This window comes from Colias philodice, chromosome 13 (assembly GCF_061535455.1).
Source record: "Colias philodice isolate Cphi_HAF_F1 chromosome 13, ilColPhil1 Martin Lab GWU primary, whole genome shotgun sequence".
In the NCBI taxonomy this organism is placed as follows: Eukaryota; Metazoa; Arthropoda; class Insecta; order Lepidoptera; family Pieridae; genus Colias; species Colias philodice.
In genome coordinates this window covers 4,791,002-4,813,843 of record NC_143098.1, presented here as the reverse complement: position 1 = coordinate 4,813,843, position 22,842 = coordinate 4,791,002, and the positions used below count along the sequence as shown (strand labels likewise).

Sequence of the window (22,842 nt, the reverse complement as noted above, 5' to 3'; positions counted from 1 at the left end):
TGAATTACTAAAATTTCAGCAACAGAAATTAACGCTAATCCCTAAAAAGCCTTCACCTAAAACTTTTCAATGGATGAAAATCTGAAACTTCACGGGTATTTAATGTACCAGGAAAATAAGCTTAGACATTCAAGATAAATTACTGCTTCCGTTATAGAAAATTACCAACTGTAAAATTAACCCAAATTAATTTCATTTTTCGGGGTTCAATAAAAACTTTTTTTGAATAATCTAACAACATTATACACAAGTTAATAAATTTTTGTGTCTTCCAGATTGGACTATTGTACTTCATAATTTGAGAAATTTTCAACTAAGTGACCTTTATGCCATTAAAGTATACCTTAATTATAATTAAATGAAAAAGGACAATAATTAAGCCAGGCGGAATAAAATAAAGTCGTGATAAGGTTGGTAAAATAACATTTCCATTATTCAGTTTTCTTAACAATGCTAATGAATTATTATGCTCTTTAAAAGGTAAAGGTAAAGGCTTTTTTTTTCAAAATATGAGATATTTATAATTTATTATCAGCGTGTTTCTTTAATAATTGAAATAAAATATGCAATTGCTTATATGAACAACCTTACTTAAAAACCTTGTTGGTATCTACAGAATTTTGTACGTCTTTATGAAAGAAGACACTCATAAAATATTCATAGAATCACACGCTTGTCTAGTGTAAAATGAATAAAAATATCATTTCAGTTACATGTTACTCGCACATTCAATTTATATTATTCACAATATTCTTAACCCCTTCTAACCTCTCAATAAAGAAAAGCTCCAACTGCGAACAATTTCCGAGGTGTAACAAAATGTTCACGGAAAGCTACACAATTGACTCACCCAGCGTGCGGAAAACAATAGGCCGGCTTCTATACTTATGGCCTCCCCAGAGCGCGGCGACCGTCACTTGATACTGGGTGTCTGCCTCCAGCCCACTTAGGATTACTGCATCCGAGTTACCAGCCACTTCAAGCACCACTCTGTAACTAATCGACGATGAGTCAATTTCGTAATCAATTGAGTAAATTACACTAATGTTTCTTCCGATCGGGTTCAGATCTTCTTTATAAAGGGTGTCCTACACCCGTTCTAAACAAAATCTGTACTTGAAACTGATTTTCATGTTAAATATAGGTCTTTCTATTTCCTTCAATTAACTATTTTCGTGTAGTGAATGATCGTGAAATGCATAACATTAATTGTTTCAAAATAAATGCTAAACATACATTCATTATGAAAGCCTAACGTATAATTGGATAATCGTTTAAAATAGTTTATTAAAAGCGTGCACATGTTACAAATATAAATAGGAATATAATTTTGTTTAAATAACAAGCAATTTTAAATTTCTCGCTATAACACGTTTCGTGTTCAAAGCGTGTCCTTTCACTGAAATGCACCTTTGATTCCTACTCTAGTTGTTTCATTTCTCTTTGCAAAAACAAAGTACGCCGTATAAATTTATAAGGTTTCAACTGCTGTATGAGAAAATATCATATTTTCTGCTTTATATAGTTTGCTTGGATTTTCTACATGGCACAGGATTTGTTTTAACGTGAATTTATTTGCTTGACATTTTTAAAGATACAATAAAAAGTAAAGTTAAAAGTAAAGTTGAATTGTACCGAGAAATGAGTTGTAATTAATTATTATATTTGCCAAACTAATCTTGAATAGATTAACATAATATTAAGAACCTTAAAACCACTAATTGATTATTATTCAAGCATAATGTTGTTCTACTTCCATTATCTAGAGCTCTGAACTCTGATAGATGCTAAAATTCAGCCTTTTGCTTGTAAATTAGCTTGAATATTTATTAGTTTGCTACAAAACCCCTTATAAAATAAATCTGTACTTCATTAAGTTTTGTACGATATCCAAGTGTTAAAAGGCAAAGTTCTGTTTTAGAATTCGTCATGTATATGAGTGGAGTCAAAAAAGTTAATGCTTTTCCATTATTTCATAAAAAAATGGACAGCTGAAACGAAACAAGGGTTGATTTAATGCATGTTAACATGGAATTATGTATTTTCTGAAAGCCCAGTCAATTTAAGTCACTAAAAATAAATATTTAAACGAGTTTGTACTGCTTTTTAGTATGTTTTTTTCTGTTTGTATAAAGTCGACTGAATTAAAAATTGCTTAATATGTATTAATTTTAATCAAAAAATATAACGCTAAAGTAAATTTCTTGACTAGTTTCGTAGACAAGTTAAAAATTCGACTATCAAGCTCCTTTCAAAAGTCAAACCTCAAAAAACAAGTAGAAGAAAAATTTATCTTTACGCGATATTTCATTGAATGAATGTGCATGTTACGCCGCGGCTAGGAACTAGCACTAAATATCAATATGTAATACTGATTATGAGGACCTTGTCATAATATTTTTATCTCCTACAAATGATGAAGGTATTTACAACATATTCATCAAAGCCATATCGAAGCATTACAGCGTAGCGTAATAGGTAACTGCGTATTCCACCTCTAGTTATTGAATTTTAATATATCAATATATTGAAATTCAATAAATATTAGGTATTATTTAATAGTTTAATGGATGATAATCATATGAAATTCACACATGAACTACTTTAATGCAAATTAAATCACACATAACACGCATAAAGCAACATGAAAATAATCCGCGCAATTATTCCGTTGAAAATCCACATGTCGATTACAATAAATTTTACTCGATCGAAGTAGAACATAAAGCAATTATACGTTCATGCATAAATGTATTAACGACTTGAGAACTTTAGCTCTAACAGAAGATTTATGTAACGCCCACCTGCACTCGAATTACGGTCAGAACATATGAACGGAATATCAAGCTACAAAATAAAGAGTATAAATAAATTATGTGGAAAAGTGTAAATTAAGAGTATCTACTTTATCTATCGTGTTATTTAGTGTTATTACTTTCTGGACGATTAATAAGCATCTTAGTGATTATATATCAGCCGCTTAACATACGAATTAACAAAATGTTTATTCTAAACATCATTAAATTATTCGCATTTGCGCAATAGATTAAAAAAACTACGCAGAAAAAGCTTTAGATTTGTATCAAATTTTAAACGCTTCGCCAATCGCAATGGATTCATTTATGTGAGATTCAAACATGCTACTTAGTTACGTATTTTATAGCAACAATAACTGCTTGAAGTGACCGTGTAAAACACTGAAAACTATCCATATTTTAAGCGTTAACCTAGTCACATTCATAGATTCTATAAATATCTAAATATATACATAATAAAATATCTAAATATATAAAAGATTAAGAGTAAACCATTGTTTTCATGTAGCGATAGTATTTAGATATGCTTTAAAAATCTATGTACTATGATTAACTAAAACACGACTACGGTCGGTGTTTATAATGAAAATTAGTTACAATACAACTGTACAATAAATAAGTAAATATATTGTAATATTCTCGTGATCAGCGCATCTTACCTCGCGTCAGAGGGCTTGTAAGTGACGTCATACTTTTCCACCAACTCTGCTGTAGTGGACCAAGACACGCGTACCGTCGTGGGGTTCAGAAAGGTGACAGTTATATTCTCAGGCACCCCTGGGCCCATCGAACCTATGAAAAATAAAATAATTTAAATTTTGTAAAAGTTTTACTATAACGCTTTTTTACTGTCGTTTTTATGTAGAGATCGAGAGCACAAGAAACATATTAATAATTTTAATGTTTGTTTATTCATCGATTCAAAATTAAATTATTAAAATAACTTTATGCTATGTTACTTGGAAGTTTTATCACCAATACGTATATACCTATAAAATATCAAATGTATGGTTTATCACTCAGCAAAAAATTCTATTACAAGTAGTACCGGCGATACTTAGTATGAATTTTAGTACTGAAGCTGTTAATATTATAAGGAATGTAGATTGCGAGGTTAAAATGTAGAGAGTTTGGGTAGACAGTCTGAGATCGCAATGTTTGTACACATTTTAAAGAGCTTAAAGACTAAATGGTGATAATTGCTATACTTGTCTCTGTTGTATGTTTTCAAATTATTAAATTAAACTGACGTAAATCTTTGAACAGTATTTATTGAAGCATTATTGGAAAGATTTAATTTCTTGTACCTACGTTTCTAAGTGTTAGGTAGATATAATTACGGTACTGCAGATATTATGTTTTTACTATATATTTGTTACACAAAAAACATATTGATATACTTAGGAATTAATCTTATAACTGTATAATGATAGCTTCGGTAGGAAAAAATATGTAATCGGACTTCTACAAGATGCTGAACCAAGAAACTACACAGAAAACTAACACAAAGTTCGTTAAAATTTTAATCAAGCTTAAGTTTAACTTAGCCATTAAACAAGTTTAATACTTTAAAACTTACGCCTTGAAGAATGTTTTACAAAGGAGTAGCAAAGTTAGACGTAAAGATGACAATTTTTGAGATCTTAATATTTAACTACTTAACAAGGATAATTAGCTAAAAACATATACAGTGGTATTGTTTTAAAACAACAGGAACTGAATAAAGTACCTACTTATATTAACAATTAAATTAAAATAAAAAAATGTTGTGTGGTTTTATGAAACCACGGTAAAAGTGAAACTGTTCGAACGGTTCCGAACACTGCTTTGTGTAGCGCATGTCGCGTGTCGGTCGGCTGCCGAGTAGGTATACCTACTCGGCAGCCGCGATAACACGCGACATGCGCTACACAGACCAAAAAGTTTGAGACGATGTAATAAAAGTTTCACTTTAATAAATAAAAAAATATGTATGTCTTGAAAATATGTATACCTGTTCTTTTAATAAAAACTGTTTTGCACTAGAATCCCATGGGTAGTTCACATGTAAATGACTCCAAGGTTCAGGTACAAGAGATTGCAAAAGGTTCCCCAATATGGAAAATAGTCGGTTACCCGTCCACGATATTGTTAATATTAAATATACAAATATGCCTTTGTTTTACGTTTACTATTCTAAAAGTGGAACATGTTGACATAACCTTTACTGTTTGCCAATGTACCTACCTAGGTTATGTAGGAGTGTCATTTAAAATGTGTATATTTAGCAGTGTTAATAAGTAATTAGAACTGGATAAATAAAAACGGAAAATAAATAACAGTTGAGGACGTGCGAGTAAATATGATGAAAAAAATAAAGAAGAATAAATATCTATAGACTACAGTCTATAGAGATACACAGCATAGGACTTTGAGTAAATGAGGTAGAACAATGACTAAATCCAATAGAACTTAACACGTTAATTTTCTATTTCCATCGTTATTCATATTATTATGAGAACAACACAAATATGGAACAATACTAAAAATAATGGGGTAAGGCTTGACAGCCCGTGTCGTCACAACTAAGGATTAACAGCAACACATTTTTCATTTAACGTAGGTTTAATCGGATTTGTAATAATCCCGCTTAACTGTTCGCTTTGTAAATATTTATGTCACAATAAATTGATATAGCTCGTCACAGGTGAACTTAGATTTAATCACGTTTTAAAATTTATTGAATTGATTTAATTGAAATATGAATTTATATCACTAGAAATCTCTGAGTCTTTTGAATATAATTCAAACTTGTCATATTATTTGAAACTATGCTAATAAAATTTTGTTGGAATTGGAATAAAACATTTTCTATAGAGATACCATTTCAGACTATATTATCTACAATATAATTAAAATGTGCTCGGAGTATTAACTCACAATTTCTACAAACTAATACCAGATTATACGTACAATAGAGTTGTTTCTGATAAAATTTTGTTGGAAATATGTTTCTATAATCGAAATATGAAAGCTATTTTTCTAAATACGTAATATAATTTACAACATGCAGTTTAAAAGAAGGTAGGTACTAATATGTCTACAATTCACAAGAGTAGTTTAACGAAATTTGGTTTTCACTGTGGTTTTTCATAACTATTTCTAATTAGTTTTCACTATAGGTTCATGAAAAAAATATTTTACCTGCCTTCTTATACCATAGTTACCTTAAACGTTCTACAACCAGATTAAAGATAATAAACACTTTATTTTATAGAACAAGACCACACAACATAAGTTACAAAGCGTGGCTGTCGCTTCATTGTTCAAACCACTTCAATGCAGCCATTGAAAGGAATCAATAGATCGACACGATTTCTATGTAAATGAATATTCTGTGGAACACGATGATATGCTTTGTTCCACTGCAGTTTTTAATTCACTATAAAATGCTAGTATTAGTAAGGCATATTAGAAATTACCTAGATGAGACTATATTGCTTTGAAGTGACATTGTAATTGAAAGTAGTGAGAAATAAATATTAAATTGAAAACGCATTGCAAGAATCAAGATGCAACATTATTTATTTCAGTTTTTAAATATAATATTCTATTATAATCGATGTTTTCAAATCAAAAACATTTTGCAATTCATATAAGCTTATAATCTCGGCTCCACCGCGTAGTATTTTTTTGTAAGATTTATAAACTATTTTTAACAGTTCTTATCTTAATCCAAGTGGTGAAAAATCCATCAAAACCAAAAATATGCGTTCAGTTGTTTTTGAATAGGATGTGGTGCAGATAGTTAACCGTATCCTATTGATAACTAGATTATTTTCTATTCTCTTGTAGATAAATACATTTTGTTTACAGCAGTGTACCCACCAGCGTTTGCGTATCGAAGAAGGAAAGAGAACACAAGAGCGATGGCGGCGGTGTGCGCGAGCGGCGCTCGCCGCATGTCGCGCCCACGCGGCCGCTCATGCCATGCCGCTTCTGAGAACAAAATAGAAATATCAGTACATAGGTACTACAGACAAGTGATCTTTATATGAGAGTGGGCAAACGCGCGTTTGGGACGCCTTGGTAAGGTAGTTTCACCCGTCTACTATAGATGCGCTTTCAAGAAAAAAGCGTATTAGTTTGGTATTTTGGTAAAAAGGTCGGCAAAGCATCTAAGCAACAATCTAAAAACACTAACAGTGTTGATGATCACTTAAAATTAGGTGGCCTATCTGCACATTTGATTGATATAACACATAAAAAAAATCTTTATTTGAATTCATACATTAATATGTTACAATACACAGATAATAATATTATACTTAATAGATATTGTACTAGGTAGAAGTATCGCACGCACCGAACAATATTTCGATTAGGGATGTAACGATACCGATACCGATACCGATATATCGGCCGATATAATCGGCAAGCCGATATATCGGTATCGCCGATAATAAAACAACCGATACCGATATCAAACAATTCGAAAAACCGCTCCCAATGAACGATGCGGGAGGTCGCCTGCGCGTGCGCACTTTGTTTTCTGAAAAAACTCTACCAATAGTAAACTTTTATTAGGTACTGATTGTATGTGTATTACTTAAAGTTTAACTGACTTTGTAAAATAATAATACTAAAATAAATGGTTTTGTTGTTTTTTGATTTGACATTTTTATTTAAAAGAATACGATTAACAGTTGAGTCTCTGTTAAATGTTGGTAACTTTTTATGCATAATTCACTATTTATTTCTCTACCAAGCCATCGGTATCGGTATCGGTATCGCCGATACATTACTACAAATATCGGTATCGGTATCGTATCGGCAAAATCATGTATCGTTACATCCCTAATTTCGATCAATAGTACAGTACCTATTTTTTTTTCTTAATTAACATACAAATAAGTTTTAATCACTAATGACTTCATAAATTTCCATTCCTTATCTTAATAGTAAACGCCTCTCCAGCCATATCGAGCCGTGCCCTATAACATAGCACGCAGCGCGAAGAGCCCTCAAAATGTTAATGTTTTATTCCATTATTGGTGTCGAAGTACTAGAAGCTTATTATTAGCTTATACTGGTATTAATATAGTTCTAATACACGTTCCGTCCGACATATTGAGTTTCTTATTAGATCTTCTAACTTTATTATTGTCTATATTCCGGGTACAAATTCTTATTGTGAGTATTTAACTATTATATTGATATTATTTATTTGTTATCTTTTGACCTAAAAAGAAGCTATGAATATAGTTTCAATAGTCCTCATATTATATTGCTAAATCCAAAGACTTCATAAACTAAAATAGTTTATGGATTTATTCAATCATACTACTTTTAAGAGCTCGACTTTCTCTTAATTGTTATAATAAATAAAAATATTTACAAGCGCGTACAGTTTTTAAAACTTACATCTTTAAATAATAATAAAATGTGTGCGTGTACTAGAGTACACACGTAAGAAGTGAAACTTCTTTATGTCCTTATTTTTCAAAAAATAATGCACACGCTCGTCGCTACCTACTTAAATATTTACACCGGCCGCTGCTGCAACTCGCTCGCTTCGCTCGCTCGGCTCGTGCGGTAGTTCAAAAGTTAACCTAAGATGCTCGTCGCTTCGCTCCTCGCTACCTATTTACATATTTACACCGGCTGCTGCTGCAACTCGCTCGCTTCGCTCGCTCGGCTCGTGCGGTAGTTCAAAAGTTAACCTAAGATGCTCGTCGCTTCGCTCCTCGCTACCTATTTGAATATTTACGCCGGCCACTGCCGCGACTCGCTCGCTTCGCTCGCTTGGCTCGTGCGGTAGTTCAAAAGTTAACCTAAGATGCTCGTCGCTTCGCTCCTCGCTACCTATTTAAATATTTACACCAGCCGCTGCTGCAACTCGCTCGCTTCGCTCGCTCGGCTCGTGCGGTAGTTCAAAAGTTAACCTAAGATGCTCGTCGCTTCGCTCCTCGCTACCTATTTAAATATTTACACCGGCCGCTGCTGCAACTCGCTCGCTTCGCTCGCTCGGCTCGTGCGGTAATTCAAAAGTTAACCTAAGATGCTCGTCGCTTCGCTCCTCGCTACCTATTTGAATATTTACGCCGGCCACTGCCGTTTTCAGCTTATAAAGGATTTCGACTTAGGCGGATTTTGATTGGACAGAGAGTTTATAAATTTTGAATTCATAAAATTATAATTGAACACCTGACACCAATCAAGCAAACACGTGTTTACGTGAGTCATAGATTTATTATCGTATACTCCTAAAATGTTTTCTAAGAAACAATAGTGTACTTACATTGTCGGCACGTTCTTAAAGTCGGTAACTTATTTTTGTTCGAACAATAGAGGTAATAAATTCCTAATGATCAAGTTGTAAAGGTTGTAAAATAAAAAATATTCTATATTAAAACGTATATATAATATGTGCGTCATTAATTTCTGACTGTTTCGAAATTTGGTGCAAAATAAAATAGTGTGTAAATAAAATTTGTAAAAAATCAATAAAATAAAACAATTGAGTAAAGACTAAAGATCTATAGGCATATTATGTATGTATTTATACAAGATATGTATATTATATATTTATACAGGGAACTTCTCAACGTGTTATCTATGAAATTATACTTTTACTCAATTGTTTAATTTTATTTACACACTGTTTTATTTTGCACCAAATCTCGAAACAGTCAGAAATTAATGACGCACATAGTACATAATATATACATATTAAGACAGAGGTTAAACTTAAATAACTTGAAAAATAAATAACATGATCACGCCCACGTGTTGGTGTTTTAAAAAATTCAATCAAAAACTGAGGTTAACTTTAAATACAATTTTAGAAAAATAAAGAAATTCACTGGAATTAGAATTAAAACAAACCCTTTGATTTTGTTGATCACTTTAATATAACATGTATATAGTCACGAGTACGGCGTAACGCAAAAATGTAACGCGCGCGGCGTAACGCAAAAAATGTAACGCGCGCGGCGTAACGCAAAAAATGTCTCACAAAATTTTTGTCCACCCCCGATAAAGAAGTTTCACTTCAATAAAAATTTAATGTACCATACAGGACATATTTGAACAGTCTTTATTTTATCGGAGCATAGTTTCCAAGTGAGCATCCATATAGCCCTTCCTCCATACATAAAAAAGTATATAGAGCGTATTTTCATGAAATTTTCAGTACACTACACGTCAAAAGCAACGATGTAAACATTCAGTAACTACATATGGGAATACTAGTGGCTCTAAATACAAATAAAGCGCCGAATATACAAGCGTTGTTTAAACAAGACGAAGCGCTATTTATTTTATTTCGCGTTGTTGATCATGGTTCTGTGAACTGTTCATAATTAAATGGTTTTTGAATGCCATAAGCAATAGTGTCTATTCAGTTCAAAGTACAATGTCGTAGTTGCACGTAAACACGTAATGTTACAATTAAACATAGGTATATTGAATACTTATTTATGTATTTATTTTTTTTTTAAATCGATAGGTAGACGTTTGACCACAATCCCATCTGATGGAAAGCAGCGATGTGGTCTACTTGGGTGCACGTCTGCCTAGGAGGAGCCTATTCACCCTAGCTTTGAAGAGGTCCAGGATAAATAGTGGTAGGGAGTGAATTCCATTGTTTGGCTGTTTTAATTATGAAAGAAGACTCGAAGCGACGAGTTCGAATGTTAGGGATATCCACAATGAAAGGATGAAACCCCTCGGCACGCCTCGAAGTACGATTGAGGAATTAATGTTCTCGTTAAATATATAAAATAAAAGATTCTCACACAAGTCAGCAATTAGCGTTTCGAAATTACCTTCGTTTTAATTAATTATTTCTTACGCTGAAGTACTAAGAATTTCAATTCTACCAGTTCAATCTTTTAAACAAGAAAAGTCCATAGACATCCCAACAGAAAGCCGACGATCATTTCGTAAAACTAACAATCCCTAAAGAGTAGTAAAACATTATTTAGCTCGCCACCTTTCATCTGAAATTCAGCACTCAATTACAATTCCAGATGGGAACTTCAAAAAACTTGGGTTCAAAAGCGGTAGTAACAGCATATTAATGACGCATCACAAGGCGTAAAGCCTCTTATAATGAGAGCGCTTGAAGTGTTCCGGATCCGTAGCCAGAGCTCGCCTTTATAGCGAAACTTTCATAAGTTCCCTTTTATTTGCTGTTACATTAAGCATTTTGTTTACCCAGATTTCGCATAAAACAATTCTCATGTTTCGCTCGAGCGTGAATTGTACAAGAATATTTGGTTTCTGATTTCTCTATCGCGGCGTAGTGCGGAAAATTTTGGGAATTATTGAATTGTATGGCTTATTGTCGACACAAATATTTGAGTATCGTTGACGCCATTGTGTTTATTTATTTTGTGTCGAACTAAATTGTATATTAATATTATCAAAAAGCAGCTTCATCAATTCATATAACGTTGGTGTAGAAAATTAATTAAACGTAAATTTTAACGTAAAATAAACAGCAATTAGCAAGTGAGCATTTCCTTTTCAAAGAAAATTCCTTAATTACATTATCTTTACTTCAAACACAGTAAATGTCCATTTAGCGACAGTTATTCATTACTGCTAATCTGTTCTCTAGAGGTCCTAATGAAAAAGGTACGATTGCTCAAAGTCACAAGTCCTTAAGTTCGTATTAAGACGATTTTGTTTCGCAATAAGCCTCTTAGACATAATGGCTCAAAGAGTTTTAACTTACAAGATTTGTGTTCTTATTAATTACGCATGTCTAATGTGTTCAAGATAATAAGGTATACATTTGTATACGTACGTTAATTGACGGCTTGAATATTGTAATATTATAATTAAATTTTCGAATACAAAGAATAAAAAATCGTGTTCGTTTTTAGTCAAGGATTTAATTTCAAGCATGACATTGTGTCTCTCATGTTCCTTTGTTCAACGGTTTATTTGTTACCCGTAAAATTTTCACCAAAATTTCGCGTGACCGGCTGCTACGTTATTTTTTATTTTACGTTTTATAAATTAGTGTTGAAAAATTTTTTTTTTTTTGTATAACGGAAATTAGATCAAAATTGTAAAATTTAAGCCTTATAAAGTTTAATGATTTAAATCTCTTTATGTATATTATATTACGTTTCGCACTAAAGTTTAAATAATTATATCAAATCTGAAAATGGTCCAAATAGGTCCAAAATGGTCCAAAATTTACTTAAGGTTTTATTATTTTTCTTTTTGTTGTAATGGCGATGTTTCCCTTTATCTTGAAATATACTTCTAATAAATTAGACGTCTTAATATCTTAAACATAATAATATAAATCTCCTTAATATTTAAGGAGAAAGAAACCGGTGTGACTTGTCCCACAAAGTTTATGAAAAATGATAGTGAGATATAATTTGCTTTTTACAACATATTTTATAAATTCTAGCTGTAAAACAATATTCTTATCTGGTCCCTAAACTTTTATTACAATGATAAACCCGTATTATTCACGTCTGGAACCGCTCCCAACTTATGAAACTAAATGCACTTAGAGATAAGACCAAGTCATCCGAATCACAGGTCAATTTAAACGAATCGTCTGAATTTCGCTATTTATTTGGCGAATATTATGCGGCGAATAGCGAATGCGAGCTGCAGTTTAGGGCCGTTTTTTCAATCATTGGTTAAAACTTACCCGTCTAATTAAGTATTACACGATATACTAAAATGTCACCTGTAAACTGTCAAATACGGGCAATTAGAATACATTTTTGAAATGGTTAATACTTAAACAAAGATTGAAAAATCAGTCCTTAGATAAATTTAATTTATTCTTTTGTTGACCTTCGTTTCCGATACTGGTTATATTTAATTTCGGATCAAATAATAATTATTTATATTGAAAACATTCACAATTACATTGTGAATTTTCAATGCTTCACTTTATTACTTTTTATGAAATACCATTTAATAAAATAATCACGAAGCTGTTTCCGTAACGGTCGTAGTTCAATTCTATAATGTATGAATTTCATTACAAATGAAAATGAATCGAACTGAAGAAGTAATAATTTGTTTTGTAAATAATATCTATCAAATGTTGCCTTCGGCATTTTAGGTAAACCATGGATTATTATGTAAACACAGTGATTTGAAAGCATTATGAAGCCCCACATGTATACAGAGAACCACTTATTGATTTTACTAGTTCACAGTCAACTTGTTAATATCATTAGGCACTTACAACCTTTCAGTTGCGAACCAATTGCTATGTTTCTTCGAAGTTATAAATTAATATTATCTTGAATGAAATTCTCAGTAGACGCTCGTACCTCATTACGGTTCTTGTTTATTGGAAATATATGTTATCGGTATTGAAAAGTATGTTTTATACTTTGCATCAATAAGGTTATGCTCTTTTACGCACTTCAATATAATTACGTAGTTAAATATTGTATTTTACTGAAAACACTGACTGTACATTTTAATTTTCATCATTGTTAATTTTAAAAGTGGCCATCCTGAAAATTAAATATAAAATATATTATAACGAATGTTTTAATAAGTGAGGGAGTATGAATGTTAATACCTACACAGTGAGCTTTCAAATATTTATAGAATACAGGGTCTCTAAAAGGCGATTAGCCATCACAGAATCTATAATATTTATTGTGAAGATTTTTTCATATCACATTATTATATTAATTACTATGTAGTTTCTAGTAAAACTGTTGGAGGTAAATATTTTCTTTGACTTTTTATAAAAAAAAATATGTGTTTTTAAAACTGGAAGGGGTACACAACGTAGGAACAAAATGGAAATGCAAAATTCACGACTTAATAATTAACTGTGTAAACTGCATAACGACGTTTGTTTTAAAATTTCTTTGCAAGGAACTTTTTATTCAAGAAATACTTAAACCGGTCAAGACAGAGGTCAAATTCCTCTTTATTGTATCACGTATTTAAATTTTTCTTCACTTCTGCTTTTTGATTATTTTTCGTCTGGGTTTTGGTTTTCGGAAATTGAAAACGTAAAATCCATTACGACGATTGAACAAAATGGTTTTTATCTGATGTTCTGCATATTTTTAAATGGAAACCACCCCTTGTTCTCTTGGTTTAAGTAAATATATGGATACATATTGTGCGTCCGTTTCACTGAGCGATTTTTTAATTCAAAATACGTTGAACTATAAAATCTATAAAATTTGCGTCATTTTATTTTTCGTTCATTCTAATAATTTAATTCAATTTAAATTTATTGGGTTTTTATTAAACATACAATGCGAGACCACATAGTGGTAATTATTAATTATTACCTCGCGAGTTAAAAGGTAATTTACTTTACTCAAGATATATATTGCAAACCGTATATAACTTAAATTAATATATCAATCACATTAGATCAAACATCTAGTTCGTCAACAAACGAAAACTAATTTCTTATTCAAACTTGACCTTCAAAACTTCCCACGAACTTTACCCTCTGGTCCGAATTAGTGGCATCAAGGAAGATCTTAATTAGTTTTCTAAATAAGAGACTTATTACTTTAGCAGTAAGTTTCACATTTATTTAATAGAAACTGTATTAGTTGTTACAGTAGTTGTTATTTGAAGTAATTTCTGTACACATTTAGATAATCAATTAGCAAAGGCACAAAGGAGATTGCTCTGCGCCCATACATTGTTCGCCCTGGAACCAAGAACATCCGAAAATTATATTTTGTGTTGTCGATCATTAGTAAACTCCTAAATGATCTTATTTTTATAGCGGACTAGCTGCAGAATAGATATATTCCAAAAAAAGAATCAGATTTTGAGGTTATAATGGAACCATAACAACGAATATTAGATATTAGTTTTTCATAGCTTAGTGATTTTTAAGAAACTGAAAAGCAATATATCATAATATATTTAGCTATTTTAAGCACCTCCCTAGATAATTGGGTAGGTACCTATGCAGTTTTTTTTCTAAAGCCTAAGTGTATAATGTAAGTTAAACGTTTAAATGCATAGAATCTATTAACAGGTACCTGTATTCTAAGAATTCGTTTAGGAATGTGAAAACATAGTAAATAGAAGCGGCGCATACTTGAACAGCGCAAACGTGTGACTTGTTAACCAGCCTTACCAATTTTGTACCTAGTAAGTTGTTGTTAACCCGTTACGCGTCCGGCGCACAGCCGGCACCGATCCCGATAGTGTCAAGGGAGTTCACGAAATCTAGCTTTTTTATGACTACCGAGTTTGAAAATTTTATTTACCCTATTGTTCTATAATTATATGCCATGTATTATATATTTTTGGAAAGAGGAAGAAACTAGTTATAGCATAAAAATGTAATCATGACGATATATTTTTTCTATAAAATTATAAAAAATTGATTTTCTTTTGTTTTAATTTTAATTGCTTACATACTAACACTTACATGATAATGCTGAGTCATCAAATGATCATATTCACGTTTTCATATCACTACACGATTGCCAAATACATTCACTTATATTTTCACACATTTAACACAACGTATTTCACTATGAATAATAACAAATCTCCATTATTCACAAACAAGAAAAAAAGCGCCATTTTGCGTCTTCCGCACTGAAAAGTTGAGACACTTTTTCACTGAGTATTCTTCAAATATCCCTAAAACCAATATCATAAACGTATTCTACGTAAAATTTCCAGTAATATACGTCTCAATTATCACTCATCTAATTATTCCTCTCGGCATAATTCACAATCCAAATATTCGTTGAACAAGACAAATGTCACAAACTATGGCCGATGACGCAACTCAATCAATGATTCACTTTTTTTTTTTATTTTGTGGTTTTGGTCTCTATTGCCTGTCTCGGAGTCGTGTCGATTCGAATTATAAATGTTTAAGGCATAGAGAAATATTTTTATACTGGAAACATTCACTTGTAAGTCTCTACTGATGACCTTCAATGTCACGGGCCGCGTTACGCACAGGCGTTTGTGCGCAGGACGCTACAGTACCATTTTGAGTTACGCACACCCACTGTGCGTAGGACGCGTCACGGGTTAAACCTAGTCCTTCATTAACTTATTATGTTGGATTATGAAATAAAACACATACTTATTTTAATTTCATGTATTCATTTCATTCATGTTGCGGTACACAGTTCCGGTAATCACAGCCAAGTAAGTCGTTTTTTAAAGCAATCAGAGTCCGTTAAAATAGCCAAGTCGTAGGTATGCAATATAGTCCCAAAAGTCACCAAAACACACCGATACAAATAATTACAAACAGCAAGCGACGCTATTGTAATCATCAGTAGACTGACAGCACTGACAGTGACAAGTGACTAGGGATGACGATCAAAGATCGATTAATCGAAGAATCGATTTTTCAGGTCCAATAGATCGTTTTAAAAAAAAAAACTGATTTTACTGTTAAGAGATCATTTATTAATTATCTTTCTTGTTTTTCATAAAATGGATAATATTTACATTATAAATGTAAACTTGAAAAATAAAATAGATTTTTATAAATCGATCTTTTAGACCACGATTTTTTGTAAGTCGATACATTGGCTTACGATTTGAATCGATTTAAAATCGATTTAAATTATTCTTTATGGAAATTAAAAATTCAGTCGGACGATTACAATCAATCGTCCATCCCTATTCTTTATCGACACGACATGACGTTTGGTGAAGATGGCGGCCATTAATGTTATTAATCGCGTAAAATACTTTTTATTGTTCATTTTGGCATACAGCTAGTCCGTGTTACAAATGTATTTGCAACTAATATAATAAAATAGACAGTTAATTATCGTGTATTCCAATCCATTTTGTTGCATAGGGCCATTCCGGACATTGTCCTTTCTGATTAAATACCAACTTTTAAAATAAATAAATAAGCTTTCACATTTTCACACATAAACTTTATTAAATTATTAATTTGCTTTTTAATTCTTAAGTTAATAATACTGACGGTTTTAGCTATCTAGATTAATAAATATTTAAACTTGTTATTAACAAGTCACGCAAACTATAACAAAATTAAAACATTACTTGTAGGCCGAGACTAATTATTCCAGGCATGGCAGTACATACAAATGAATACCTCCCGCACCTATAAAGCCTGCTAATAAAAACTAGAAAGGTTATAATTGAATCAATAAGGGTAAAAGGAACACTTAAAACGAAATGTTTCTATCACGTTCCATTCTTTGCTTTTAAATTGATTATTGAATTGAATGCTTTACAATATCCTTACAATACTCAAAGGGCAAATTGAGTTCTTACGATTATTGATTCCATTGAAATTCAAACAGTATGTGAAGCGAATCATTGAGTGAATGGGTGTGACAATAAAAGTCCCAGACGTCGAGATTTTTACGTAAACATAAAAACCCGGTTCTGTATGGAATACTAACAATGTAAAGGAGTTGGGAAATCTCATAAAAGATATAAGCCCACTTGGGATTGATTCTGTCAAAATATAAAGAGAGCTTTTTGTGTAATTTTCAATTGTAGAAAGAAGAAATATGGATACAATTTTAACAAGGATTAGTGAACACCGTACACGTACAGTCTAGCGTACCGACATAGTATATTGGTGCCGATTTAGATTATTGCCTTTCTTCGAAAATGTTTAGTCCTCTCACTACATTATTAAACAAATCTGACTAAACAAGACTTCAATAAATTTCGGTTTTATAAAAGCTATTACTTATTGTAAACCCCATTTAATGAACTTCTCATAACAATACAAATTTCTAATCAATTCCAAATAACTATAACTCAGCTCGTTTTACGTTAGCATTTAAATATTCCACAATAAATAGGTTCATCGTACAGTTCCGAAGTTAATTAGGAATGGAACTCAACTTGGAACATTTTTGACAATGTTGGTAGCATTTGTTGGAATACACTTTTCAATTAATCCTGCGTCATAGTCAGGTTACGGTTTGTGTTCGTCCTTTTTTGACATATCATTCAACATACTGGTAAAACATAATAAGCGGTAATAAGTTTTTAATTTTTAATTAGTCATAAAAAGGGACGAATGAAACTCATTTGAATCTCATCCCTCGCATGATAAATTTAACTTGAAAATGATTGAGTAATTTTTAGGGACATAAAATCTATACTACCCAGCAGCAGGTGTAAGAATGGACTCATATCAATCTCAAGTCACTCTTGGTAAAATTATAATGTGACGTCAATAAATGACAATTTTACGGAAAAACATCATCATCATCAGCCCATATACGTTCCCACTGCTGGGACACGGGCCTCCTATGAGGGTACCGGCCATAATCCACCACGCTGGCCAAGTGCGGGTTGGCGGATGACACATATCGTCGAACTTTTGATTCTTCGACATGTCGGTTTCCTCACGATGTTTTCCTTCACCGTTCGAGCAGTGGTGATGTTACAACATGCGCAGATAAATTGAAAAATCAATTTATTTCCTGCGCGCTCGCCCGGTCTCGAACCCCGGACTTATCGATTCGAAGTCCGAGGTCTCACCACTGAGCCACCACTACGGAAAAACATGAACTCCGTAAAAGGTATCAAAATGGAACTTCCTTCAGGACATTAATTGCTTAGCATGTGTAGGTCATACATCACGGTCTTTCAATTACAAGCTTCCCAGCACCCCGGGAATCCATCTATCTTAATTAAGGCCACTAAATTATCCTACGTTAATTCTGTTTATTCATTACTCGGAAACTTTGTAGCGTACCGCTCAATACAGATAAAAAAATCAAACTTATTATACGGAGTAATATAGTAGAAACGTAGATTTTTATATATTATGCGATATGTTTTGAATTCTGTACGAAATTATAATTATTTCGAAGAGGTTAAAGTTGAAAGTTATAAACTACGTTGAGTTTTTGTTACAAAGAAAGCTTTTTTATACCTTTTCGCATATTCAGGAACATAGGAACTTGGAAAGATTTGCAAACCGAAAAACATTAAAAAAAAATTAACATTAAAAAATGTAAGTAATGTGTTTATTAAACAATTTTGCATTCATCATAATTTCTTTATATGTTTCATTAAATTGTTGAGGCACATATTATAATATTATATTATGGCTTAAATACATATAGCTATTTTTATTAGGATAAAGCATACACAACGGCATAAAACTTCAGTAGAGAGAAATAGAACCTTTAATTAATTATATCTTAATACATTCTTCAAGTAGATTTACGTTTATAAAAAGGTATTTGTACTTACTCAACATAGAATATCATCGTATAATAATAAACTGCGGCACAATGAATATACGAATATACAGTTACTTAGGATTAATAACATAAGAAAGGAAAAGCAATTACAATATTTATACAACACTTTCTTTGGGTCTTATTACATTCCAGTACCTAACAAATACATATTAGTGTATGGGGATAGAAAGATAATTTCGAACGATCTAGGTACATAGGTTTTATTAAAGCAAAAACAGCTATATTATAATAACTTTGTTATGATGAAAATACAACTTGGTTGTTATTACGAAACCTTAGTCGTAGAAACTCGTATGAATCGAGCTTGTTTCTTTAATATATGGCATGATTGCAAATTATAAAATGTACCTAAAATCCTAGGTATAAGAATACGATTACAATATTTTCACCAGAAAAAAATACAATAAAATTAAAAAAATAGGTTTATATTAAGATATGTTACCCTAACATGTCAAATCAATAGAAATATGTATTGCAAAATAAAATAGGAACGTGTGAATGAAATTGTAATTGGAAACACATCACGTGGAAGCGAATTGTGTAAACATTCCTCAACTTGGATTGAGACCAAACAAAGCTTAAGGCGTTACCCGGCAATTTCGACTATGTTCAACCTCTATAAAGTCTGGTACAACATAAAGCACAATACCGAAAAAAATATATAAAATAGGATGGTCTTTGATCTTTAATTGCTCGCGAGGACTTTTTTCCAAAGTTAATAGATTTCTAGAAAAAAAATGTGCCGTGGTCATCGATTTTTCCGCAAATACTCTATAAACTTCGTAACCTGCTGACTAAGAGCTCTGAAAATTTTATGTTTAATAAATTATCAGTTACACAACATTCCCTGACGAGGATTTTTTGTTTCACTGATTGGTATCTTTTTAAATACAAAATGCGAGGAAAAAAGAAGGTGCAGCGGGAGAGGTTTGAGATCCGTCAAGTATGGTCAAGGTTATTAGCGCATGTATAAGCCTTAAACCAGCCAATTTCGCAGGGCTACCACGTTTTTTGAGCGAATGCTATAGAGAGAGCAAAAAACTTGGTTCTTTGTGTGTATATTTGTAACGTTTTACCTCCAACTAGAAAGCTACGACTTTACCGAGTAACGTAGGCTCTATAATATTATTATATTATGTATAGTTGTCAGCATTTCTACAACTTAAGTGGTAAGGACTAAGGATAAGATATAATTTTTATTTTAATTTAAAAAAGATAGAGTTACAGAAGATACAACCGATAATATAAGTACAATATATAAGTACAATATCTACAACAAAATAGGAGATAACGAGAATAATATGATATACCTATTATACGACAAGAATACTAAAAATAGCTAATAGAAGAAAGTTTCTGGAGATATTTATTAAAAAGAAACATTCGTTTTTTGCAAAAAAATTAAGAATTTATGTTTGATTATTGCTACATGCAGCCCTACAAGAGCTTAGTGGACCGTTGAAACTAACAAAGTAGAGTCTGTACTGATAACCACTGGGTTAATAGATTCGTCAGTTTATGTATATTTCAATTTAAATTTATTTAGCTTTTTCTATTTTCAGATTATTTTGCCTTTTTGGCATTACTTCAATATCAATTTTTTTACTTACAAACATTCGAAGAATTCTTATTAAAAAAAGGTTCATCTATACTAATATTATAAAGAGGAAAAGTTTGTAAGTATGTATGTAAGTATGTATGTATGTATGGTTTTCACGCAAAAACTACTGGACCGATTTCAAAAATTCTTTCACCATTAGAAAGCTGCATCTTTACTGAGCAACATAGGCTATATTGCATTTTAAAAAAAATTAGAGATCCTTACCAAAAATGCAATAATGTAACCCAAGGTGTAAAAAAATCCTCAATAAAACTTCTGTCATCGCGTGCGCTGCGGAATATATTGAAGATAGAACAAAAAAATGTTCTACAGTATTATAGAATGGATCAATATCTACAAGAAAGTCCGCGATACCATATGTCCATCTTCAGTAGTTATGTTACTACAACAACTTTTTTACGTTTTCAAAGTAAATAGAAGTGCCGACAGTAATCAAACCATGTTATCCATACACATATATTAATCCTTATCCCATTAAATGATGTTTTATTACAGACTGTTTCAATACCAGCAAAATACTTTTTAAATGAAAAGAATTGGATATTCCATTCAAAAGATATAACGAATTTGAAAGTGTCAATCTACAGAAAATAGTACGTATACTGTTCGAGCAGGCCATAGTGCGGGGGTCACGAACTCACGACTCACGGAGGAATTCTACCAATATGCGTCTTGACGGAACACAGTGGGGTTTTGGTCGGTAGGAATCCGACATAACCCACGGCCCCTCCCCCGGAGGCTGTGGGTATCTATGAAAGATTTCCCCACTAAAACAAAAAAAAAGAAAAAGGCCGTAGTGACGACGATATCGCTATCTATGCGGGTGAAACCGCAGGGCATTGCTAGTAATATATAAAAGTATTGTTATGCGCAATGCTGTTACTGTTCATACTTATTCTGATAGTAAGAGTTTAGCTGTATTAATTTCCCGCACAAAATTACCAAAATCTATACTAATATTATAAAGAGGAAAAGTTTGTAATTATGTAATTATGTATGTATGTATTGTTTTCACGCATAAACCTCTTAACCGATTTTGATGAAATTTGGCACAGACAATCTTTAGACCTTGAGAAAGAACATAGGCTACCTTTTATTGTGAAATATATACCACGGGCGAAGCCGGGGCGGACCGCTAGTATAATATAATAATATTTCCTCATTATTCCATCAAAGATTCTTCCAAATAAATAACTTTCTTCTCATATTGTCCATTTTATACAATAACCTTTATAATAAATCGTTCGTATTACGAAGAAAATCACTCATTTATTTCAATAAATTATTTTTGTACTTACTGCATTAAAATAATATCTTATAATGATGATAACATCACAAAGATAATAAAACAAGTTTTCACTAATTATGAGCTGAACAAATAAAATAATATACTATAAACGCACCAAACTCGATAGAATAAGCAAATCATTGAGGCAATAACTTCGCAAACTCCTGCATACAGCTGACCCTCTGAGATAAACAAAGCCGACACTATCCAGCCAAATCCCGTCACGGCTGTGAGTGTAGGGAAAGCTTTATTTAAAATATGGATTCTGTCGACGACTGTCCAAGTAAATCCCTTTATATCTGAGAACGAATATATCGCAGGTAACCAAGAGTTATATGTATTTCATTTTAAAATACAAACTTAAGTTGACATCATACGAAAAGAGTGTTTTATGTTTTAGGTAAAACTATCATCATTGCGATACATACAAAAACCTTTCATATTAAAAATAATAATATTCTATGCTTTTTCTTACATCTTCTCTAAAACATTCACTATTAATATCGACTCCGTGATCCTATCTGACATTAATCACATAGTGCAAGTAAAACATTAATCAATTCTCACATATTATATTCGAATATCGTAATACAATAACGATTAACCGAAATCAGGTCAAAAAGCTAATAATCCGCGTCTATTTCAACTGTAATCGATCGACTCCAACCCACTGCACTACATTGTGACTTGTGTGATGCCCTAAAAATAATAAAACATTCTAAGCCTGGCTTAATATCAAACATGCATTCGTCACGCGATTTCAAATACGTTACAGTATCTTTGGACCGACAGTAACTTTATGAGCGGAAAATTAAAATTTAAAATTCACTTCATGTTTTTAATGAATAAGTACTGTTAATTTATTTGCTATGCAATCATGAAAATTCAAAAGCTTGTAGAATA

At 31.9% G+C, this 22,842-nt stretch overlaps 1 protein-coding gene across 2 annotated transcripts in view; it reads right to left on the bottom strand.

Annotated features, from left to right (window-relative positions):
- The window catches only part of LOC149483348 (uncharacterized), a 74,368-nt gene that overhangs the window by 30,329 nt on the left and 21,197 nt on the right, over window positions 1–22,842 (bottom strand). Inside the window, exons 2-4 of one of the 2 annotated variants that reach the window (XM_089702416.1) lie at window positions 6,684–6,794; window positions 3,476–3,608; window positions 851–996 (exon numbers count right to left, since the gene is read on the bottom strand). In XM_089702416.1, coding sequence (XP_089558542.1) covers window positions 851–996; window positions 3,476–3,608; window positions 6,684–6,759 — 355 coding nt within the window. In that variant the 5' untranslated portion in view covers window positions 6,760–6,794. The remainder of the gene's footprint in view (window positions 1–850; window positions 997–3,475; window positions 3,609–6,683; window positions 6,795–22,842) is intronic. The other variant, XM_089702417.1, reaches the window with a different exon arrangement.